General features: G+C 41.4%; 2 protein-coding genes across 2 annotated transcripts in view; one reads left to right on the forward strand and one right to left on the reverse strand.

Moving 5' to 3' along the window:
* Positions 1–3,618: 3,618 nt before the first annotated feature.
* Positions 3,619–6,781, forward strand: LOC106578758 (peptidyl-prolyl cis-trans isomerase A). Its single transcript, XM_014157904.3, has 6 exons — positions 3,619–3,913; positions 4,235–4,265; positions 4,374–4,462; positions 4,696–4,792; positions 5,344–5,419; positions 6,019–6,781. The coding sequence occupies exons 1-6, from the start codon at positions 3,752–3,754 to the stop codon at positions 6,152–6,154; spliced, it is 591 nt and encodes a 196-aa protein (XP_014013379.1). The 5' UTR covers positions 3,619–3,751; the 3' UTR covers positions 6,155–6,781.
* Positions 6,782–12,577: 5,796 nt separating this feature from the next.
* LOC106578803 (zinc finger CCHC domain-containing protein 24) overlaps positions 12,578–26,691 on the reverse strand; it is a 47,043-nt gene continuing 32,929 nt past the window's right edge. Inside the window, exons 3-4 of the mRNA XM_014157967.3 lie at positions 19,170–19,334; positions 12,578–18,765 (exon numbers count right to left, since the gene is read on the reverse strand). Coding sequence (XP_014013442.2) covers positions 18,652–18,765; positions 19,170–19,334 — 279 coding nt within the window. The 3' untranslated portion in view covers positions 12,578–18,651. The remainder of the gene's footprint in view (positions 18,766–19,169; positions 19,335–26,691) is intronic.

Consider the following 26,691-nt stretch of genomic DNA (forward strand, 5'->3'; position numbering starts at 1 on the left):
TGCTGGAGGTCATTTTGCAGGGCTCTGGCAGTGCTTCTCCTGCTCCTCCTTGTACAAAGGCGGAGGTAGCGGTCCTGCTGCTGGGTTGTTGCCCTCCTACGGCCTCCTCCACGTCTCCTGATGTACTGGCCTGTCTCCTGGTAGCGAATTCATGCTCTGGACACTACGCTGACAGACACAGCAAACCTTCTTGCCACAGCTCGCATTGATGTGCCATCCTGGATGAGCTGCACTACCTGAGCCACTTGTGTGGGTTGTAGACTCTGTCTCATGCTACCACTAGAGTGAAAGCACCGCCAGCATTCAAAAGTGACCAAAACATCAGCCAGGAAGCATAGGAACTGAGAAGTGGTCTGTGGTCACCACCTGCAGAACCACTCCTTTATTGGGGGTGTCTTGCTAATTGCCTATAATTTCCACCTGTTGTCTATTCCATTTGCACAACAGCATGTGAAATGTATTGTCAATCAGTGTTGCTTCCTAAGTGGACAGTTTGATTTCACAGAAGTGTGATTGACTTGGAGTTACATTGTGTTGTTTAAGTGTTCCCTTTATTTTTTTGAGCAGTGTATATAGATAATGTAATGTTAATTATTTGTTAAATATTAACTCTGATGATAATTCATTTTGGTATTGTCCATATATTTATATATATATGTGTTGCTTGTTTTTGGTCACAGGTCCAGGAATGGCTGAAGATTTGCAACATTTACCTGGAGCTAACTCTGCAGATAGCAATACTGGGTGATTTGAAAAGTCATAGTCAATCGATCAATAATATAATAATACTCTTAGTAAAAAATGTTTATTTTTAATTTACAATCTGTAGGAAACTATGAGAATTGAAAGGTTCAGACCTTTTGTGAAACATCACAGCACAGTTGAAAAATATGTGGCAAATTGAAATCCAATATGGATGGTGTTAAGAGATAGATGGGAGGAGTTGAATGGAGCTGAAGGTTGGGACTAATAACAACAAGATAACCAATGTAAAACATACAGGGCCTGTAAAATGTATATAGGTTCAGAAATGTTGTGAAACAGCACAGTTAAAAATATGTGGCAAATAGAAATTAAACTGGATGGACATCAGAAATAGATGGTTGAGGTTAGAGGAAGGACAGGAGTAAAAACAAACAAAATATAACTATTGTAAAATAGACTGTGCCTGTAAAATGTATATAGTATGGATGGTGGCAATTTTAGCATATACATCTTGGTGGGGAAAAGAAAAATAATTGTGGGATGCATGCCAGCAAAGCCACTACACTACACAACACAACACTAAACAATACATTAATTGCACTATAACGGTGACAAACGGTGCCCACAAACTGTTAGGGCCTACATAAAGCAGTCCCAACAGCAGAGTCCCAACACCTTACCACCGCTACACCTTGGCTATTGGTGGAGCCTTGTCTGGTCGCGGAACAGTTCATTCAGCCTCATTTACTGCCTTTTTAAAAAGCAAAGCTGATATGGCTGACTTGCTTTAAAAAATGAGGTTTCTACTGACAATTGAGATGTACAAACTATGACATAAGGGGACAAGTGGATAAGAGGCAATTCGTAATTTTGATTAAGACATTAATGAGCGAGCGACGACAGACACAGTCAATATAACTATTTGTTCAGCACTTTTGTAATGTACAGTGACAGAATTCAGAACATGCGATGTTCTTACAGTGTACTCCCTGTACAGTCGTGGCCAAAAGTTTTGAGAAAGACACAAATATTAATTTTCACAAAGTATGCTGCCTCAGTTTGTATGATGGCAATTTTCATATATTCCAGAATGTTATGAAGAGTGATCAGATGAATTGCAATTAATTGCAAAGTGCCATGCAAATGAACTGAATCCTCAAAAAAAACATTTACACTGCATTTCAGCCCTGCCACAAAAGGAGCAGCTGACATCAGACTGATATTCTGCAAAAGGTACAGGGATTGGACTGCTGAGGACTGGGGTAAAGACATTTTCTCTGATGAATCCCCTTTCCGATTGTTTGGGGCATCCGGAAAAAAGCTTGTCCGGAGATGACAAGGTGAGCGCTACCATCAGTCCTGTGTCATGCCAACAGTAAAGCATCCTGAGACCATTCATGTGTGGGGTTGCTTCTCAGCCAAGAGAGTGGGCTCACTCACAATTTTGTTTAAGCACAGCCATGAATAAAGAATGGTACCAACACATCCTTCGAGAGCAACTTCTCCCAACCATCCAGGAACAATGCCTTTTCCAGCATGATGGAGCACCTTGCCATAAGGCAAAAGTGATAACTAAGTGGCTCGGGAACAAAACATCGATATTTTGGGTCCATGGCCAGAAAACCCCCCAGACCTTAATCCTATTGAGAACTTGTGGTCAATCCTCAAGAGGTGGATGGACAAACAAAACCCCACAAATTCTGACAAACTCCAAGCATTGATTATGCAAGAATGGGCTGCCATCAGTCAGGTTGTGGCCCAGAAGTTAATTGACAGCATGCCAGGGCGGATTGCAGAGGTCTTGAAAAAGAAGGGTCAACACTGCAAATATTGACTCTTTGCATCAACTTCATGTAATTGTCAATAAAAGCCTTTGACACTTATGAAATGCTTGTAATTATACTTCAGTAATGCATAGTAACATCTGACAAAAATATCTAAAGACACTGAAGCAGCAAACTTTGTGGAAATTAATATTTGTGTCATTCTCAAAACTTTTGGCCACGGCTGTACACTATACTGTATATACAGAAGTATGTGGACTCCCCTTCAAATTAGTGGATTCAGCTATTTCAGCCACACCCGTTGCTGACAGGTGTATAAAATCGAGCACAGAGCCATGCAATCGCCATAGACAAACATGTAATATAGGTTTCTCGTGTTCTTCAAATTTCTATTTCTTGTGTGTTTTTGTTTTACTTGACTTATTTTATAGTATTACGGATATTGAGTCATTGTTGGGAAAGAGCTTGCAAGAAAGACATTTCACTGTATTTGTGCATTTGACAAACTTTAATGAGCAGCACAGAGTCATGGGTCACTGCACACATGGAGTGTGCCTGAAAGTGGGAGAGTCAACAGAAGTGGGAGTGTCAACAGAAGTGGGAGTGTCAACAGAAGTGGGAGTGTCAACAGAAGTGGGAGTGTCAACAGTAGTGGGAGGATCAACAAGTGGGAGGATCAACAGAAGTGGGAGGATCAACAGAAGTGAGTGGATGTATGGAAAGCGAATCAGCTAATTGGGCAGATTTTTTTCCCACTCAAGACCGTTTTGCGTGGCTGATTGGGCTGCACGACGAGTCAAGTGTTGACAACTGGAATTTAGCTAAGTCTAATCATTTTCCTAACCTTAACCTCATTCACCTAACCTGCTACGTTAGTTCTCTTAACCTGCTATGTAAACATTAAGCTGACCCGCAATGCACCTAGCTATCCCCTAACCAATAATGGAGCTTTGATGTTAAACCCGTCGCTGTTGATCTACCCACTTATTTTGCCTACGGACACTTTCAGGTACTTGGAGTGTGCCTATCTATACTTGCAGCACAACCCTGATTGCTAGAGAACACAAATGCGCAGCACAGCGAAATGCTGATTCCCAGATAGCATTAATGCGCAGCACAGTGAAATGCTGATTCCTTTAAACACCACACTGCCCTTGATATTCATCTGAACTTCCTCTTTGCCGTCGGCTGTGTATGTAAGTGACTTGCGTGATAGTTCACTCCATCTCAAGTACATTTTTGTGTTAACACGTTGTGTTGAAATGCTACTTAACGTTTTATCGAGTCGGATAAAGATAATTTCAGGATGTTCGTTGGCGTTTACCGCCGCTCGGATGTATTCTGCTGGCCCGGCAGCCACTAACCCTGTTGTCTACTTTGACATTGCTGCAGACAACCAGTCCCTCGGGAGAGTAACCTTCGAGGTGAGTTTGACCAGGAATTTGATCCGTGAGTTGCGTAGCTATACAAATGTGCTTTCTGATTGTTTAAGGTTCAGCTTTTGAGATAACGGGTAGCCTTATCCATTGGTATCATGAGGTGCACTAGGAATGGAGCAGGCTACTTTGACAACATGCTGCAACTTGTAACCAACGTGAAGAACACTCAGTTGGAGTTAAAACACAATGAATTAACATGCCAACTCTGCAACCTTACTGTCGGTCTATTGTATTAACGCTGCATGCAACAGACTATATCACAACGAACTAGACTATATCATAACCAATGCTATTTTTATTTTGCAGCTGAATGCTGATGTGGTGCCAAAAACAGCAGGTATAGTAGGGGGGACGATTCAAAATTCAATAATGTGACATACTTTGTATTCATAGACAACTTCCTGTTGTGATGGGTAAACAACTTTTTTTTGTTTTTGTCCCTCAGAGAATTTCAGAGTCCTGTGCACAGGAGAAAATGGCTTTGGCTACAAAGGGTCCGTCTTCCACAGAGTCATCCCTCAGTTCATGTGCCAGGTAGCTTGGCCTAGTGACTGTTAAGGGTTATATCATTGAATGAACATTGTTTTTTTGTTGAAATTATACATCCCAATTTATCTTTTAACATTTATTGGGGTAAAACATGACCTCTCTCTGTTTCACAGGGGTAAAGCACGACCCCTCTCTTTCACAGGGGTAAAGTATGGTCTGTCTGTCTGTCACAGGCCTATGCTCGACCCCTCTAAATGTGTGTCTATTCATCTCTATAGGGAGGAGACTTTACTAATCACAACGGAACCGGAGGGAAATCGATCTATGGAACCAAATTCGAAGATGAGAACTTCAAGCTGAAGCACACAGGAGCTGGTAATTATTAATTCCCCTTTTTGGTAAATAGTCTGCATAAAAATATTTGAAGTTATGTTTTCCTCTCAACCCTTAGGTGGCAGCATTGCACTGCCCATATTTCAATGAGAGCTTAACAGCATAATGAACCCAATGTGGTCTAGCAGGATGATTCATTATTTTGGGTTAACACAGCCATAAGGAATCAATTGACCAAATATTGCTTTTCTTTGCGATTTGATGATAGGTAATTAAGCAGTGCCTCATGTTGATGTTTTAGATCAGGGCTGTTCAATCCTGATCCTAGAGGGCCACTTCTGGTTTTCATTCTCTCCTTCTAATCAGGGAGTGATTCACACCTGGGACACTAGGGGTGTGGTATTAACTACCAGGTAGAAGCAAAAAAACAGAACCGTAATTCAACAGCCCTGTTTTAGATCAATTAACTTAATATTGTCATAGTAACTCTCCTTACCCAAATGCAACGTGGCTTGTCTTCAGCTGTGCAGTATCTCAGCTAACAGGCGTCACTTAGTTACATAATGTAATGTGCTGTTTCTTTGTCCATTTAGGCATTTTGTCAATGGCCAACGCTGGGCCCAACACCAATGGCTCTCAGTTCTTCATCTGCACCGACAAGACAGAGTGGTACGTACAGACATACCTTTCAAGACAGAGTGGTACGTACAGACAGACATACCTTTCAAGACAGAGTGGTACGTACAGACAGACAGATCTTACTAGTGCAAACCATGGCCCATAGTAGAGCTGGGATGATAAACTGAAAACATTTTACTGATATTATTATGTACAGTAATTATCCTATACTAAAGAAATGTGAAGTTTGAAATATATCTGCTAATTTAGACAATTGATAACTACAATGTTCAAAGTAGTAGAAATTCAGGGCGTACCAAAGTAATTGAGGTGCACGTTGATAGATGTATTGTTTTGTTTATCATTGTGTTAAATCAGTCAATTTATGGTGCTGTGGATTTTCTTCCATATTGCCCAGCTCTTGCTCATAGTCATTAAGAGTCTGAGAGTAGAACTGCTGATTTAGGATCAGTTCTGCCTTTTAGATCATAAACAACAAATATTATATTGACTGGATCAGCACTCCAACACTGAGACGTTTCATGAATACAGTACTTACCCATACCATTATGACTGTGTTGCCAGTCCGGGGCAGTGATGATAAACTTTTTTTTTCTTTTTTTTTAAACATTTCTTCTCCTCTCTCTCAGGTTGGATGGCAAGCATGTTGTGTTTGGCAGTGTGACTGAGGGACTGGATGTGATCAGGAAAGTGGAGTCGTTCGGATCCCGTTCTGGGCGTACATCCAAGAGGATCACCATCGCAGACTGTGGAGAGCTTAAGTAGCCTTGGACCGGCCAAATGGCGCCTTATTCCCTATATAGTGCACACCTTTGGACCAGAGTCTAAATAGTGTACTATAGAGGGAACTGGTATGGAGTCGGTGTGATGGTTTCTAAACCCCTGCTACTGTGATTTCAATGTGAAATGATCTACTGTTTACAATACAGACTGGAACATAGGCTGTGTTTACACAGGCAGCCCAATTTTATTGGTACAAGATCTGAGCTCATTGATCAAAATAGCAATTATTAGCAAAAGATCAGAATAGAACTGTGTCTTTAAACATATCAATTGTGTCTGTATGGCATGTTGACAAGTGTTTTTTTTTTCAGGGATATTATGTCAAACACTGTTTTTAGTGGGGAAAGGGAAAGTTAGACTTATTCTGTGGTTGATCTTTTCGATAAAGTTTTCAACCACCCACTTACTGGGCCAGTGCTAAGCTAACTCATTCAATGTGAACGTATCCAATAAACAAGTTGATGCCTGTGCCTTACGCCTCAGTTAACCAGTTTGTCTGTAAACTTTTTTTTTTTTTAAAGACAATGATTCTGGAAAGCCTATAATGTTTTGTAACAGGGACTGGCAGTAACATCTGGAATAAACGTCATACACTTTTACATAACGTCAGATGGTTTTTGGCATTTGTGTGTTTTCTTCGCCTTCATACATTTCTTGCTCTAGCACATTTTCACAAGTAAATTCTGGCAGTGTTGTGCCAGGACAACAACCTCTCCCTCAATGTGACCAAGACAGAGGAGCTGATCGTGGACTACAGGAAAAGGTGCGCCAAACAGGCCCCCATTAACATCAATGGGGCTGTAGTGGAGTGGGTCGAGAGATTCAAGTTCCTTTCTGTCTACATCACCAACAAACTATCATGGTCCAAACATACCAAGACAGTTCTGGAGAGGGCACGACAAAACCTATTCTACCTCAGGAGACTGAAAGGATTTGGCATGGGTCCCCAGATCCTCAAAGCTCTACAGCTGCACCATCGAGAGCATCCTGACCGGTTGCATCACTGCCTGGTACGGCAACTGCTTGACATCTGACCGTAAGAGACCGCTACAGAGGATAGTACGTATGGCCCAGTACATCGCTGGGGCCAAGCTTCCTGCCATCCAGGACCTATATAATAGGCGGTGTCAGAGGAAAGCGATAAAATTGTCAGACTCCAGTCACCCAAGTCATAGACTGCTGAACAATTAATCAAATGGCCACCGGACTATTTACATTTTTTGTAGTTTATTTGGTAAATGTTTTCTTAAACAGTGCAGTTCAAGAAGAGTTAAGGGCTTGTAAGTAAGCATTTCACGTTAAGGTCTACACTTGTATTCGGCACGTGACGAAGTTTGATTTGAAATTCAGAACTGACATACCACAAGTAAGAGCAGGACATTCTAGAAAGCTACACCACATCAAAGTTAAGATCATTGATATAAAATGAATAGTGAAGCGTGTAGTTATGAGCATTAACATGAGACTTGTTCCATTCATTCACAAAGCAATCAGTCAAAGACCATGATCCACGTTATTGTAGAGATGAATGTTTTCATTTCTCGTTGAGGGATATGAGCTTGCGCTGATGATCTTATGTCCTGTGTGACCCGAACCAGGGACCCTCTGAACACATTGCCAGTAGTCGCCCATGAAGCATCGTTACCCATCGCTCCACAAATGCCACGACCCTTTGCCGAGCAAGAGAAACAACGACTTCAAGGTCTCAGCGCGAGTGACATCACCGATTGAAACACTACTAGCGTGCACAGCTGATGAGCTAGCCAGTTATATCAGAAACAACAATTTTGTTTTGGGCTGATTCTGATTAATATTTGTATTTATTATGGATCTCAATTAGTTCCTGCCAAGGCAGCAGCTACTCTTCCTGGGGTTTATTATGGATCCCCATTAGTTCCTGCCAAGGCAGCAGCTACTCTTCCTGGGGTTTATTATGGATCCCCATTAGTTCCTGCCAAGGCAGCAGCTACTCTCCCTGGGGTTATTATGGATCCCAATTAGTTCCTGCTAAGGCAGCAGCTATTCTTCCTGTGGTTTATTATGGATCCCCATTAGTTCCTGCCTAGTTAGTAGCTACTCTTCCTGGGGTTTATTATGGATCCCCATTAGTTCCTGCCAAGGCAGCAGCTACTCTTCCTGGGGTCCAGAAAAATTAAGGCAGTTTATACAATTATGATGAGAAGATTCAGTAGCTTATTGGGCTATGTCTGAATGGAAAATGTTTTTTGTTATTTTGTAGTGGGAAAGACGTGAGTAAAGTACGTCGGAATAAAATGGCATGACAGGCCTGACGGAAACGGCAAATTGATCGGTGAATTTTCAAAAATTTGACAAAACAAAATATGCTAGACATACTTCGATATGGTTATTATATAATATTATATTATTTCAACCCTTGTGCATAAAGGCATTTCCATCATCTCTCCCATAATTGATTTTACCGGCACAAAAAGATCCAACCTTGTCTAGCAGATTTTGTTTTTTCAACGTTTGGATAGTTAAGCCTACTGTTTCCATCAGGCCTGTCTGTTTACTTTTCTCACTTAAAAAGGTTGGATGGAAACCTGGTTAATGACAGATATTCAATCTGTGTTATAAACTGGAAGAAATTAAATTATACAACAAATTTGATCAATTTAAACATTTGAATACAAATATTCCTCAAAGTACAACAGAAACCCTGTTTCAAATCGACTAAGAGCAAACAAGGCACATTGTGCTGTTGGTTTAAAGAGTTGTACAACCCTTCACAGTTCCATTAGAACACATTCACAGTTCCATTAGAACACCTTCACAGTTCCATTAGAACACCTTCACAGTTCCATTAGAACACCTTCACAGTTCCATTAGAGCATTCCCATTTCTACAGTACATCTACATTTGAGGCCATAGCCTGGTCCCAGATCTGTTCTCTCTATAGCCTGGTCCCAGATCTGGTGTCTCCTTCTATAGCCTGGTCCCAGATCTGTTGTCTCCTTCTATAGCCTGGTCCCAGATCTGTTGTCTCCTTCTATAGCCTGGTCCCAGATCTGGTGTCTCCTTCTATAGCCTGGTCCCAGATCTGGTGTCTCCTATAGCTTGGTCCCAGATCTGGTGTCTCCTATAGCCTGGTCCCAGATCTGTTTGTGCTTTTGCCAATTGTTGTCGTATGTCATTGTCAAGCCAACGATTTGGCATGATGGCACAAACAACAGACTTGCCACAAACAGACTGGCCACACACACACACCAACTGATTAATGGACTGCTGAGTGTATATTTTTTTCTATTGCTTTGTTTGCTCTTTTCCATGTTATGTCTATCTCTGATAAGCTGCCCAGGCAAGGGCTGAAAATAGCCCATATTAATATCTGTAGCCTTAGAAATAAGGTTCATGAAATCAACAACTTGCTATCATCAGATAACATTCATATATTAGCCATTTCTGAGACTCACTTAGATAATTCATTTGATGATTCAGCATTAGCAATACAATGATTTAACATCTATAGAAGAGACAGAAATGCTTATGGGGGAGGTGTTTCTGTATATATTCAGAGCCATATCCCTATAATGCTTAGAGAAGATCTTATGTCAAGTGTTATTGAAGTGTTGTGGTTGCAGGTTCACCTGCCTCATCTAAAGCCTTTTCTTTTGGGGTGTTGCTATAGGCCACCAAGTGCTAACAGTCAGTATCTAAATAATATGTGGGAAATGCTTGATAGTTTATGTGATGTAAACAGAGAGGTCTACTTTCTTGGGGACCTGATTAATGACAGGTTTGCATCAAGCTGTCCGCTCAAGAGGAAGCTTCTTACTGTAACCAGTGCCTGTAATCTGGTTCAGGTTATTAATCAACCTACCGGGGTGTTTACAAACACTGCAGGAACAAGATCATCCACATGTATTGATCACATTTTTACTAATATTGTAGAACTTTATTCTAAAGCTGTATCCGTACCCATTGGATGCAGTGATCACAATATAGTGGCTATATCCAGGAAAGCCAAAGTTCCAACAGCTGGGCCTAAAATAGTGTATAAGAGATCATACAAAAGATTTTGCTGTGACTCTTATGTGGATGATGTTAAAAATATTTGTTGGTTTGATGTGATGAGGAGTATCCAGACGCTGCACTTGATGAATTTATTAAATTGCTTCTTCCAATTATTGATAAACATAAACCTGTTAAGAAACTGACTGTTAGAACTGTTAAGGCTCTATGGATTGATGAGGAATTGAAAAACTGTATGGTTGAAAGAGATGGGGCAAAAGGAGTGGCTAAAACATCTGGCTGCACATCTGACTGGCTGACTAACTGCAAATTGAGAAATTATGTGACTAAACTCAACAAAAAGAAGAAGAAACTGTATTATGAAGCCAAGATCAATGATATAAAGAATGATGGAAGAAAAAACTTTAGTGCTTTAAATGAAATTATGGGCAGAAAGACAAATTCAACTCCATCTTTCATCGAATCAGATGGCTTATTCATCACAAAACCATTTGATGTTGCCAATTATTTTAATGATTACCTCATTGACAAAGTGGTCAAACTTAGGCAGGAAATGCCAACAACGAACAGTGAGCCAATGTATTCATGCATAAAAAAAAACAAATAATGAATGAAAAGCATTGCAAGTTTGAATTTTGTAAAGTTAGTGTGGGAGAGGTGGAAAAATGATTGTTATCGATCAATAATGACAAACCTCCTGGCGTTGACAACTTAGATGGAAAGCTACTGAGGATGGTAGCTGACTCTATAGCCACCACACTTTCAGCATGCTTATAGAGAAGGGCACTCAACATATACTGCACTGACACAAATGACTGATGATTGCTTGAAAGAAATTGATAATAAGTAGATTGTGCAGAGCTGTACTGTTAGATTTCAGTGCAGCCTTTGATATTATTGACCATAACCTGTTGTTGAAAAAACTTGTGTGTTATGGCTTTTCAACCTCTGCTATATCGTGGATTCAGAGCTATCTATCTAATAGTGCTCAAAGGGTTTTCTTTAATGGAAGCTTCTCTAATGTCAAACATTTAAAGTGTGGTGTACCGCAGGGCAGCTCTCTAGGCCCTCTACTCTTTTCTATTTTTACCAATGACCTGCCACTGGCATTAAACAAAGCATGGGTTTCCATGTTTGCGGATGATTCAACCATATATGCATCAGCAGCCACAGCTAATGAAGTCACTGAAACCCTTATCAAAGAGTTGCAGTCTGTTTTGGAATGGGTGGCCAGTAATAACCTGGTCCTGAACATCTCTAAAACTATGAGCATTGTATTTGGTACAAATCATTCCTTAAGTTCTAGACCTCAGCGGAATCTGGTAATGAATGGTGTGGATGTTGAACAAGTTGAGGAGACTAAATTACTTGGTGTTGCCTTAGATTGTAAACATATAGATGCAATGGTTGTAAAGATGGGGAGAGGTCTGTCCGTAATAAAGAGATGCTCTGCTTTTTTGACACCACACTCCAAAAAGCAAGTTCTAGTTTTGTCTAATCTTGATTATTGTCCAGTGTTGTGGTCCAGTGCTGCAAGGAAAGACCTAGTTAAGCTGCAGCTGGCCCAGAACAGAGTGGCACATTTTGCTCTTCATTGTAATCAGAGGGCTGATATAAATACTATGCATGCCAATCTCTTGGCTAAGAGTTGAGGAGAGACTGACTGCATCACTTCTTGTTTTTATAAGAAACAATGTGTTGGAAATCCCAAATTGTTTGCATAGTCTACTTACACACAGCTCTGACACAAACACTTACCCCACCAGACATGCCACCAGGGGTCTTTTCATAGTCCCCAAATCCAGAACAAATTCAAGAAAGCGTACAGTATTATACAGAGCCCTTATTGCATGGAACTTCCATCTCATATTTCTCAAATAAACAGTGAACCTGGTTTAAAAAATCAGATAAAGCAACACCTCACAGCACAACGCCTCCCCCTTATTTGACCTAGATAGTTTGTGTGTATGCATTGATATGTATGTAGTTCTGTCCTTGAGCTGTTCTCGTCTGTTGATGTTCTGTATTATGTCATGTTTCATGTTTTGTGTGGACCCCAGGAAGAGTAGCTACTGCTTTTGCAACAACTAATGGGGATCCTGATAAAATACCAAATATGATCACTTATCTCTAGTTAAACTTCCTTCCAATCCAAACATTCAGGAAGTAATGCATGCACATGTAACCTATCGTTTAACTATGTATACATTCAGGAAGTAAAGCATACACATGTAACCTATCCTATAACTGTAGGAACATTCAGGAAGTAAAGCATACACATGTAACCTATCCTATAACTGTAGGAACATTCAGGAAGTAAAGCATACACATGTAACCTATCCTATAACTGTAAAATCATTCGTTCTAGTAGGTGGGAGATAATGATCATGTCAACAAAGAGAATAGACACTGCAGCATTAAAAATAGTTTTATTTCATATAGCACTGTGGTGAATAACTATCTAGTTTTTGGTGCGAAAAGAGGCTATAATATAATTATATAAGCCAATTTGCATTTATAATACCATTAGAGCTTCAATATTACATTGGGTTTAACAAAAACTCTTGTAAAATACTTCTTTGGAATGGTAACATAGATACCGTCCACAATAAGCACATATTTTCACAGATAACAATATATAAGGCACTTACTTGTTAATGCAAATAAGATATTCCTCCTACAAAATAATCAACAAAACCATTATAATGATTTTTCATTATAGATATTCAAAAAAGTATGTACCATCCTTTAATACCGATACTAATTATACAGATTATACTAATACAGATTATACTAATTATATAGATTATACTAATACAGATTATACTAATTATACAGATTATACTAATACATATTCTACTAATTATACAGATTATACAAATACAGATTATACTAATTATACAGATTATACTAATTATACTAATAATTATACATGAGTATTTCCTTCTTACTAGATAGTTGTTGCATATTACAAACAAAATCACAGTTCAGAAAACCTATATTTTTCCATTAATTATTTCTGTAAAATACATCATAACAGAAAGCAGACTTATCAAAGGAACCCATTTAAAAATGTTTAGAAAATAATATTCCAATAACAAATGCTGGAAAGGTGGTGTTTAAAATAGAAATATTAACTGTATGATTGACAGGATCTAAAATAAGAGTTATGAGTCAACTTGAATGAATCAATGAATCAATTGAGACGAATAATCAATGAATTGATTAAAATGAATCGTGCAGTTGTTTGGTTCTGTTTTCATAAAGGTATTGCACAGAAACGTTTCTGTCAGACAACACCCAGAATACATACTATTGTACAGTGCCTTCAGAAAATATTCAGACCCCTTGAATTTTTCCACATTTTGTTATGTTACAACCTTATTCTAAAATGTATAAAATAGTTTTTTCCCTCATCAATCTACACACAATACCCCATAATAATGACAAAGAAAAAACAGTGTTTTAGACATTTTTGCTAATTCATAAAAAAAATAAAAAAAAATGAAATATCACATTTACATACAGTGGGGGAAATAAGTATTTGATCCCCTGCTGATTTTGTACGTTTGCCCACTGACAAAGAAAGGATCAGTCTATAATTTTAATGGTAGGTTTATTTGAACAGTGAGAGACAGAATAACAGCAAAAAAATCCAGAAAAACGCATGTCAAAAATGTTATAAAATGATTTGCATTTTAATGAGGGAAATAAGTATTCAATTTCGAGTCTCATAGCAAAGGGTCTGAATACTTATGTAAATAAGGTATCTGTTTTTAATTTTTAATACATTTGCAAAAAAAATGTAAACCTGTTTTGCTTTGTCATTATGGTGTAGTGTGTACTGTAGATTGCTGAGGATGTAATTTTTTTAAATCCATTTTAGAATAAGTCTGTCATGTAACAAAATATGGAAAAAGTCAAGGGGTCTGAATACTTTCTGAAGGCACTGTGTGTACAGTGGGTATACGATACTGCAATATATGCTTTCAACAGCTACTGATACTGAATATTTTGACCCACAGCGGTCTCGGAAGATCTGGTTTTGGCCCACAGCGGACTTGGAAAATATGGTTTTGACTCACAGCAGTCTCGTAAGATCTGGTTTTGTCCCACAGCAGTCTCGTAAGATCTGGTTTTGACCCACAGCCGTCTCATAAGATCTGGTTTTGACCCACAGCCGTCTCGTAAGATCTGGTTTTGACCCACAGCCGTCTCGTAAGATCTGGTTTTGACCCACAGCCGTCTCGTAAGATCTGGTTTTGACCCACAGCCGTCTCTGAAGATCTGGTTTTGACCCACAGCCGTCTCGGAAGATCTGGTTTTGACCCACAGCAGTCTCGGAAGACCTGATTTTGACCCATAGCAGTCTTGTAAGATCTGGTTTTGACACATAGCAGTCTCGTAAGATATGGTTTTGACCCACAGCAGTCTCGGAAGATCTGGTTTTGACCCACAGCAGTCTCTGAAGATCTGGTTTTGACCCACAGCAGTCTCTGAAGATCTGGTTTTGACCCACAGCAGTCTCGTAAGATATGGTTTTGACCCACAGCAGTCTCGGAGGATATGGTTTTGACCCACAGCAGTCTCGGAAGATCTGGTTTTGACAGACAGCAGTCTCGGAAGACCTGATTTTGACCCACAGCAGTCTCGTAAGATCTGGTTTTGACCCACAGCAGTCTCGTAAGATCTGGTTTTGACCCACAGCAGTCTCGTAAGATCTGGTTTTGACCCACAGCAGTCTCGTAAGATATGGTTTTGACCCACAGCAGTCTCTGAAGATCTGGTTTTGACCCACAGCAGTCTCGGAAGACCTGATTTTGACCCACAGCAGTCTCGGAAGACCTGATTTTGACCCACAGCAGTCTCGGAAGATATGGTTTTGACCCATAGCAGTCTCTGAAGATCTGGTTTTGACCCACAGCAGTCTCTGAAGATCTGGTTTTGACCCACAGCAGTCTCGGAAGATCTGGTTTTGACCCACAGCAGTCTCGGAAGATCTGGTTTTGACCCACAACAGTCTCGGAAGACCTGATTTTGACCCATAGCAGTCTCGTAAGATCTGGGTTTGACACATAGCAGTCTCGTAAGATATGGTTTTGACCCACAGCAGTCTCTGAAGATCTGGTTTTGACCCACAGCAGTCTCTGAAGATCTGGTTTTGACCCACAGCAGCCTCGGAAGATCTGGTTTTGACCCACAGCAGTCTCGGAAGATCTGGTTTTGACCCACAGCAGTCTCGGAAGATATGGTTTTGACCCATAGCAGTCTCGGAAGATATGGTTTTGACCCACAGCAGTCTCTGATAAAAAACATACAGTAACTAGTCTATGTTCTATATTTCCAATGAAACATGTTAGATGTCAAATAATAAATATATAAACAGGTAATATGAAATCCAGGTCTGACATCTTTATAAATCCTTTTTTAGTTAATTCACAGTTGATAAGATATGCATGATAAGAAATCCACTTCACTTGAGCCAGGATTCAATCAAATGTGCGTTGTCGATAAGTGCATTGCACTGTAGACAATGCACCTTTTATTAAAGGCAAATTTCCCCGACATTAACGGAGATCTCATTCACGGTAAACGGTGCGGATGACCACTCAAGCGTAAATTACTTTTAAAAGTCAAGTGCTATGCGTTTGTTGACAACACGCCTTTGATGGAATCCCGGCCTTGGTTATTTTAAGACGTGAAATGAATGAACACATCTACATAAAGTAAAACCTGAAGCATTACTCAAGTACAGGTACAGGTACAGGTACAGTTGAAGTTGGAAGTTTACATACACTTTAGCCAAATACATTTAAACTCAGTTTTCCACAATTCCTGACATTTAATCCTAGTAAAAATGTCCTGTCTTAGGTCAGTTAAGATCACCACTTTACTTTAAGAATGTGAAATGTCAGAATAATAGTAGAGAGAATGATTTATTTCAGCTTTTATTTCTTTCATCACATTCCCAGTGAGTCAGAAGTTTACATACACTCAATTAGCATTTGGTAGCATTGCCTTGAAATTGTTTAACTTGGGTCAAACGTTTCGGGTAGCCTTCCACAAGCTTCCCACAATAAGTTGGGTGAATTTTGGCCCATTACGCGTGACAGAGCTGTTGTAACTGAATCAGGTTTGTAGGCCTCCTTCCTCGCACACACTTTTTCAGTTCTGCCCACTCATTTTCTATAGGGTTGAGGTCAGGGCTTTGTGATGGCCACTCCAATACCTTGACTTTATTGTCCTTAAGCCATTTTGCCACAACTTTGGAAGTCTGCTTGAGGTCACTGTCCATTTGGAAGACCCATTTGCGACCAAGCTTTAACTTCCTGACTGATGTCTTGACATGTTGCTTCAATATATCCACATAATTTCATGATGCCATCTATTTTGTGAAGTGCACCAGTCCCTCCTGCAGCAAAGCACCCCCACAACATGATGCTGCCACCCCCATGCTTCACGGTTGTGATGGTGTTCTTCGGCTTGCAAGCCTCCCCCTTTTTCCTCCAAACATAACGATGGTCATTATGGCCAAACAGTTCTATTTTTGTTTCATCAGACCAGAGGACATTTCTCCAAAAAGTACGATCTTTGTCCCCATGTGCAGTTAGTTGCAAACCGTAGTCTGGCTTTTTTTTATGGCGGTTTTGGAGCAGTGGCTTCTTCCTTGCTGAGCGGCCTTTCAGATTATGTCGATTTAGGACTCGTTTTACTGTGGATATAGATACTTTTGTACCGGTTTCCTCCAGCATCTTCACAAGGTCCCTTGCTGTTGTTCTGGGATTGATTTGCACTTTTCGCACCAAAGTACGTTAATCTCTAGGAGACAGAACGCGTCTCCTTCCTGAGCGGTATGATGGCTGCGTGGTCCCATGGTGTTTATACTTGCGTACTATTTTCTGAGGTCTTGGCTGATTTCTTTTGATTTTACCATGATGTCAAGCAAAGAGGTACTGAGTTTGAAGGTAGGCCTTGAAATACATCCACAGGTACACCTCCAATTGACTCAAATGATGTCAATTAGCCTATCAGAAGCTTCTAAAGCCATGACATAATTTTCTGGAATTTAACCAAGCTGTTTAAAGGCACAGTCAACTTAGTGTATGTAAACTTCTGACCCACTGGAATTGTGATACAGTTAATTATAAGTGAAATATTCTGTAAACAATTGTTGGGAAAATGACTTGCGTCATGCACAATGTAGATGTCCTAACCGACTTGCCAAAACTATAGTTAGTTAACAAGAAATTTGTGGAGTGGTTGAAAAACGAGTTTTAATTACTCCAAACTAAGTGTATGTAAAACTTCCGACTTCAACTGTTATAACAAATTACTAAATTAATGAATCCTGTAAACACAGAGGGTGCGTTTAGACAGACAGCCCAATTCTGATATTTATTTTCACTAATTGGTCTTTTAACCAATCAGATCACCTCTGAAAAAAGATTTGACGTAAAAAGATCTGATGTGATTGGTCAAAGACCTGTCTAAACCCAGCCTAACAGATGTCACTTAAGCCCCATTTATACCTGGTTCTAACATGCATCCTTTGTCCTGATCTTGTCCACGTTCTGATTGTGTCAACATTTTCAGACAGGTGTAGACGATTAAAAGACGCATTGTGATCTGATTTGGATCAGATCTTCCTGACCACGTCCGGAGGTAGTCAACCATTTAAATCGGCAGTATCCCACACTTCTAAAATAATTCACAGGTGGCACCATTGACTTATGGCATCAATTTGTGTCTTAAAATAAATAAATACTACTTTGAAAGAATGGCTGTCAGAATCATGAGGATACAGTGAGGAACCAGGAAATCTGGTCACAATACGGACACAGTGGACGGACATGATACATTTTAATACCATGTGTAGACAGACATATTTTCAGAAAATGTGAGCACAATCAGAATGAGGACAACATCAGGACAAAGGATGCATGTTAGTGCCAGGTATAAAAAGGGCTAGAGGTACAGCTTGGCATTGGGTAGGTAGGCAGGAGCTACTATGCTGACAGCGATATCGTCATAAAACACACAACACACACACAAGGTTTGGGGTCAATTCCATTTCAATTCAGGAAGTAATTGAATCCTGAATAGACTTAGTGAAATGGAATAGTCCGCAATTCACACATGTAGGGAACAGAGAAACAGGTCAAATGTTTTTATAGTACAACAGATTATGACGGTTTTAGTGAGATATACACAACACATTAGATGAGCGTCAACTCTTCATTAACCACTGGAGGGTTAAGTGAACTTAAGGCCAGGGAAGTGAACTAAAGCGCAGGGATGTCAATTTAAGGCCAGGGAAGTGAACTTGAATTCGGGGTGAAGTTTACCCTACCGTAGGTAGATATCTAGGATCAGCTTCCCCTCCCCTAGACCTAACCTTAAACATTAGTGTAGAAAATGCTAAACTGACCCAAGATCAGTGCCTAGGGGGCAACTCCATGAACTTGTGGCCAGATAACGACAGGTTATTATTGCACGCGACGACAGTAGTAGCCGAGGACCTTGCATTTTTCACACAGGTGCTGTGGGTGCTCCTTGCTCTGGTCTGAAACATCTAACCCATCAGGTTTCTCCAGAGGTCTCTACACAGAGAAACACAGGTAACATGAAGCTATTTAAAACACAGAGAAACACAGGTAACACACTTTACATTAAGCTATTTAAAACACAATGTATTCAACCTTTTATTTACCCAGGTCCCATTGACGTCAGAGGATCTCTTTTACAAGGGAGTGGCCACCGATATTTATAGGGTTTATAAGTAGTTTATAAACTGTTAATTATTAGTTTATAATGTTTATAAATCAGTAATAAACACTTCAAAGTTACACAATCAGTTGAAATAATGTCCTTGAGACAATAGAACAATTGGATGGAGGTATGACATGGTAGCCTGGGCTCATATATAGGCCTATATGCAAGACAACACAAACAGATCTGGGACCAGGCTAATATCATGGATAATAAACAAAATGGAAGTATTTACCTGCTTGTGAGGGTAAACGTTGATGTGGCACTTGATACATTCTTGTCCCATGTTGGCCCAGGAGTTCCCACTCATCCACTTCCTCTTGCATTTAGGGCACTTGTATTCCCCAAAACATCTCTTCTTGCCCTGATATGGGGTCTGGCCTTCCCCTTTCGGCCGAGCCTGGAGATAAAGCAAATAGAAGCTTTGCATCGAATTTACAGATGAAACAACATCAAATGGTCATATTGTATTTCATTGTAGTATCCAGAGAGAAATCTCAGTGCACAGCAAGCCCTCTTTCATCCAGGTGCTGCTTCTGGCAGATACAACTAGTACCCAGAAAAACAGTGTAAAAACTGCTCACTGTAAAAAAATAAAACTACAAAAACAGGCGACCGACCTTCACTTCTATAAGTGACATTTGACGTGTCATTTGCGATGAATCAACTAACAATGTTTCACATACGACTTTCTTCAGTGTCACTGAATGACAGTGGCATTACGACAACTGACATTACGACCACTGACAATGGTCTTATATTTTAGCAGCCACTCTTATCCAGAGTGACTTGTAGGAAAGTTAAGTGCCTTGCTTAAGAGCACATTGACATATTTTTCACCAAGTCGGGTCAGGGATTCCAACCAGCGACCTTTCAGTTACCGGCCCAAATCGCTTAACCGCTAGGCTACCTGCCATCTTGACTCTAGGTGACGTTACGACCACTGACCGTGGTCTTGACTCTAGGTGACGTTACGACCACTAACCGTGGTCTTGACTCTAGGTGACGTTACGACCACTGACCGTGGTCTTGACTCTAGGTGACGTTACGACCACTGACCGTGGTCTTGACTCTAGGTGACGTTACGACCACTGACCGTGGTCTTGACTCTAGGTGACGTTACGACCACTGACCGTGGTCTTGACTCTAGGTGACGTTACGACCACTGACCATGGTCTTGACTCTTGGTCCACATATTGTATATTGAGAAATACATTACATGGCCAAATGCACATAATGTGTATCAATTCAATCGCCTCCCACCACTTTAGCAGGGAGAGATAACATATTGGGTTTCTCAACTTTAGCTGGGAGTGGTAACATATTGGCTTTCTCAACTTTAGCAGGGAGAGATAACATATTGGGTTTCTCAACTTTAGCAGGGAGGGATAACATATTGGGTTTCTCAACTTTAGCAGGGAGAGATAACATATTGGGTTTCTCAACTTTAGCAGGGAGATAACATATTGGGTTTCTCAACTTTAGCAGGGGGATAACATATTGGGTTTCTCAACTTTAGCAGGGAGGGAAAACATATTGGGTTTCTTTGGAGCATTGCCAGCTCGAAGCACTGAAGCAGAATTATGAAGAGATTTGATGACAGCCTCACCGGTGGTTAAGATGACGGAAAAAGCAGTTCATAATCACATATTGAATGTTGGTGTAAGTTCCTGTCAAATTGCATATTGAGAAATAAGGCAGTATCCCCTATGGACCCCTATTCCCTATATAGTGCACTACTTCTGACCAGAGTCCTATGGACCCCTATTCCCTATATAGAGCACTACTTCTGACTAGGGCCCTATGGAAATATACTGTATATAGGGAATAGGGTGCCATTAAATGGGAAGTAGCCCAAGCCTGCTGCCATGTTGTTGCAACCACCAGCTTCTAAAATTCAGAACGGAGAATTTCATCACTTACTGTAATACCTTCCCAGACACAGGCCCTCTCTACCCTCTACACACCCAGACACAGGCCCTCTCTACCAAAAACCAACCCGGACACAGGCCCTCTCTACCCCATACCAAACCAGACACAGGCCCTCTCTACCCCATACCAAACCAGACACAGGCCCTCTCTACCCCATACCCACCCAGACACAGGCCCTCTCTACCCCATACCCACCCAGACACAGGCCCTCTCTACCCCATACCAAACCAGACACAGGCCCTCTCTACCCCATACCAACCCAGACACAGGCCCTCTCAACCCCATACCCACCCAGACACAGGCCCTCTCTACCCCATACCCACCCAGACACAGGCCCTCTCTACCCCATACCCACCCAGACACAGGCCCTCTCTACTCCATACCCACCCAGACACAGGCCCTCTCTACCCCCTACTCACCCAGACACAGGCCCTCTCTACCCCATACCCACCCAGACACAGGCCCTCTCTACCCCATACCCACCCAGACACAGGCCCTCTCTACTCCATACCCACCCAGACACAGGCCCTCTCTACCCCCTACTCACCCAGACACAGGCCCTCTCTACCCCCTACCCACCCAGACACAGGCCCTCTCTACCCCCTACCCACCCAGACACAGGCCCTCTCTACCCCATACCCACCCAGACACAGGCCCTCTCTACCCCATACCCACCCAGACACAGGCCCTCTCTACCCCATACCCACCCAGACACAGGCCCTCTCTACCCCATACCAAACCAGACACAGGCCCTCTCTACCCCATACCCACCCAGACACAGGCCCTCTCTACCCCCTACCCACCCAGACACAGGCCCTCTCTACCCCATACCCACCCAGACACAGGCCCTCTCTACCCCATACCCACCCAGACACAGGCCCTCTCTACCCCATACCCACCCAGACACAGGCCCTCTCTACCCCCTACCCACCCAGACACAGGCCCTCTCTACCCCATACCCACCCAGACACAGGCCCTCTCTACCCCATACTCACCCAGACACAGGCCCTCTCTACCCCATACCCACCCAGACACAGGCCCTCTCTACCGCCTACCCACCCAGACACAGGCCCTCTCTACCCCATACCCACCCAGACACAGGCCCTCTCTACCCCATACCCACCCAGACACAGGCCCTCTCTACCCCATACCCACCCAGACACAGGCCCTCTACCCCCTACTCACCCAGACACAGGCCCTCTCTACCCCATACCCACCCAGACACAGGCCCTCTCTACCCCCTACTCACCCAGACCCACCCAAGGGGAAAAAAGGTTAAATGTTTCTATAGTAAAAGTTTTCCAATAGAACACAAAGTGAGTTCCAATAGAACATGAAGTGAGTTCCAATAGAACATGAAGTGAGTTCCAATAGAACATAAAGTGAGTTCCTATAGAAATGAAGTGAGTTCCAATAGAACATAAAGTGAGTTCCAATAGAACACAAAGTGAGTTCCAATAGAACATAAAGTGAGTTCCAATAGAACATAAAGTGAGTTCCAATAGAACATAAAGTGAGTTCCTATAGAAATGAAGTGAGTTCCAATAGAACACGAAGTGAGTTCCTATAGAACACAAAGTGAGTTCCAATAGAACACAAAGTGAGTTCCAATAGAACATAAAGTGAGTTCCAATAGAACATAAAGTGAGTTCCTATAGAACATAAAGTGAGTTCCTACAGAACATGAAGTGAGTTCCTATAGAACATGAAGTGAGTTCCTACAGAACACCAAGTGAGTTCCTACAGAACACCAAGTGAGTTCCTACAGAACACCAAGTGAGTTCCTACAGAACACCAAGTGAGTTCCTATAGAACATAAAGTGAGTTCCTATAGAACATAAAGTGAGTTCCTATAGAACATAAAGTGAGTTTCTATAGAACATGAAGTGAGTTCCTATAGAACATAAAGTGAGTTCCTACAGAACATGAAGTGAGTTCCTATGGAACATAAAGTGAGTTCCTATGGAACATAAAGTGAGTTCCTACAGAACATAAAGTGAGTTCCTATAGAACATGCAGTTCTCTAGGTATATGAAACATAAAGTGAGTTCCTATAAAACATGCAGTTCTCTAGGTATATGGAACATAAAGTGAGTTCCTACAGAACATAAAGTGAGTTCCTATAAAACATGCAGTTCTCTAGGTATATGAAACATAAAGTGAGTTCCTATAGAACATGCAGTTCTCTAGGTCTATGAAACATAAAGTGAGTTCCTATAAAACATGCAGTTCTCTAGGTATATGAAACATAAAGTGAGTTCCTATAGAACATAAAGTGAGTTCCTATAGAACATGCAGTTCTCTAGGTATATGAAACATAAAGTGAGTTCCTATAAAACATGCAGTTCTCTAGGTATATGAAACATAAAGTGAGTTCCTATAGAACATAAAGTGAGTTCCTATAAAACATGCAGTTCTCTAGGTCTATGGAACATAAAGTGAGTTCCTATAGAACATAAAGTGAGTTCCTATAGAACATGCAGTTCTCTAGGTCTATGGAACATAAAGTGAGTTCCTATAAAACATGCAGTTCTCTAGGTCTATGGAACATAAAGTGAGTTCCTATAGAACATAAAGTGAGTTCCTATAAAACATGCAGTTCTCTAGGTATATGAAACATAAAGTGAGTTCCTATAAAACATGCAGTTCTCTAGGTCTATGGAACATAAAGTGAGTTCCTATAAAACATGCAGTTCTCTAGGTATATGGAACATAAAGTGAGTTCCTATAGAACATAAAGTGAGTTCCTATAAAACATGCAGTTCTCTAGGTATATGAAACATAAAGTGAGTTCCTATAGAACATGCAGTTCTCTAGGTATATGAAACATAAAGTGAGTTCCTATAAAACATGCAGTTCTCTAGGTATATGGAACATAAAGTGAGTTCCTATAGAACATAAAGTGAGTTCCTATAAAACATGCAGTTCTCTAGGTATATGAAACATAAAGTGAGTTCCTATAGAACATGCAGTTCTCTAGGTCTATGGAACATAAAGTGAGTTCCTATAGAACATGCAGTTCTCTAGGTCTATGGAGTGTTCTATGGTCCAGCTCCCTGAGGAGCATAGTGGAGGCCCAGCCCAGTGATGGACCAATCACAGCCCTCCTCCTCTACAGGACACATACCTCAGCCTCTCTGTCATCCTTCCCTCCCAGCTGGCCTCTGTCGACCAATCAGGACTTGGGGGGGGGGGGGGAGGAAATCAACCCCAGATGAGCTTCACTCCACTTGTATAACTGGAGAAAAATTCTAAACCCAACATAAAGAAATAATTTCAACATCGACTGGTTTGAATTAAAAACACCCCTCTGGAGGTTAAAAGAGGTGGAGCAACCAGACAAATGACATTGATTCTGTATCACCTGATCTGTTGTCATTAGGACTCCCTCAGAGCAGAGACAAACCTTTCTTGGGATGAATATGAGTGTTGGCTTTTCTGCAGCCATGTAACAGTGAATATATTTCAAAATGTGATTAAATACATTGTACCCAACTATTTCAATACATTTATCCATCCAACACTTTGCATTCCATATCCAAAGCCCTAGAAGCGTCCCAGTGTTGTTCTGATGCAAGGTGTTGTCTGTAGTTAGTGATGATGGCCTGTATCCTATCTCACCACTCTCTCATCAGCCCAGTTACAGACTGCGTCCCAAATGGAACCTTATCCCCTATATAGTCCACTACTTTTGACAGATTCCATTTGGAGGTAATAGGGTTCCATTTGGAGGGAATAGGGTTCATTTGGAGGGAATAGGGTACCATTTGGAGGGAATAGGGTTTCATTTGGAGGGAATAGGGTTCCATTTGGAGGGAATAGGGTTCCATTTGGAGGGAATAGGGTTCCATTTGGAGGGAATAGGGTTCATTTGGAGGGAATATTTGGAGGGAATAGGGTTCATTTGGAGGGAATAGGGTTCATTTGGAGGGAATAGGGTTCATTTGGAGGGAATAAGGTTCCATTTGGAGGGAATAAGGTTCCATTTGGAGGGAATAAGGTTCCATTTGGAGGGAATAGGGTTCCATTTGGAGGGAATAGGGTTCCATTTGGAGGGAATAGGGTTCCATTTGGAGGGAATAGGGTTCATTTGGAGGGAATAGGGTTCCATTTGGAGGGAATAGGGTTCATTTGGGATGGGCCTTGACAGGGGGACAGCCCAGAGAGAGAGAGCCATGATCTTCCTGCTGCTGGAGGAAACATCTTTCCCTCCACACAGCAAAACACACACTGTCACATACATGGTGTCAAAGAGCACTGCACACTTCACAGTTTCCACCCGGTCCAACGAAGCGTGTGGCACGGCCAGGGACAACTGAGGAAAGACGCACAAAAGCTGACACGAGACAAGCTCTTAAAATGGCCTGAGAATGCAATAGGATGGCTACAGTATTCTATAACCAGTGGAGGGTGAATGAATATCTCCTCAACAGTAACTAGGTTCCCATCCAATTGGTGACAGATTTTCATGCAAATATTCAAGAATATGCTAATTTTCCCACCAGTGGTGTGTTTCTACCAAGCTGACTTGTTTGACGATGTAGTGAACACAAAATGTACTTTTTCGCTTAAGTTTTCATGCACCGAATAATAATCAAAAATTCGATGTGTTTCCATCGCATTCTCAACTCTACTGATGGTTTTGTCACAAACACTGTTGCGTTAAATAGAAAATCTGTCTACTCTGGTCTTGACACGTGTGCTCTAGCCAATAGCTCGCAGATACAGTAGGCTGTGAGGGTAGGCTAGTCTACATGATGACAATATTATGGATAAGAGCAAGAATATTTTATTTGTCAAACGGCAGCCAAGCATCGATCATCATGTCACCAGAATAAGACCCTGGATATTTATTAGAAAGCAGCATCAAGCTCATCACGGTGCTCTTTCACCACCCTGTGAAGTTCATAACTCATTTCATCTGTAGCCTAATAAACTGCATGGTTTCCAGAGTCCTAGTGGGAGGACCACACAACATATCAAATCAAATTGCATTAGTCACATGCGCCGAATACAACAGGTTCACCTTACAGTGAAATGCTTACTTACGAGCTCCTAACCAACAATGCAGTTTAAAAAAAACCCTGGATAAGAATAAGAACTAAAAGTAACAAGTAATTAAAGAGCAGCAGTAAAGTAACAATAGCGAGGCTATATACAGGGGGGTACCGGTACAGAGTCAATGTGCGGGGGCACCAGTTAGTTGAGGTAATACGTACATGAATGCGGAGTTAATAAAGTGACTATGTATAGATGATAACAACAGAGAGTAGCACCGGTGTAAAAGGGGGGGGCAATGCAATTAGTCTGGGTAGCCATTTGATTAGGTGTTCAGGAGTCTTATGGCTTGGGGGTAGAAGCTGTTTAGAACCACTGCGCCACCTGGGAGGCCCTTACCTTGGTGTTCTTGGGCTCAGGCACTATGGTGGTCTGCTTAAACAGGAAGTCCAGGTTGAAAATATCAGTGAAGACACTTGGTCAGCGCATGCTCGCAGTACACGTCCTGGTAATCGGTCTGGCCCTGCGGCCTTGTGAATGTTGACCTGTTTAAAGGTCTTACTCACATCGGCTGCGGAGAGCGCGATCACACAGTCTTCCGAAACAGCTGCTGCTCTCATGCATGTTTCAGTGTTATTTGCCTCGAAGCGAGCACAGAAGTAGTTTAGCTCGTCTGGTAGGCTCGTGTCACTGGGCAGCTCTTGGCTGTGCTTCCCTTTGTAGTCTGTAATGGTTTACAAGCCCTGTCACATCCGACGAACGTCAGAGCCGGTGCAGTACGATTCGATCTTAGGCCTGTATTAACGTTTTGCCTGTTTGATGGTTCA

This window comes from Salmo salar, chromosome 19 (assembly GCF_965601325.2).
Source record: "Salmo salar chromosome 19, fSalSal1, whole genome shotgun sequence".
Taxonomy (NCBI): Eukaryota; Metazoa; Chordata; class Actinopteri; order Salmoniformes; family Salmonidae; genus Salmo; species Salmo salar.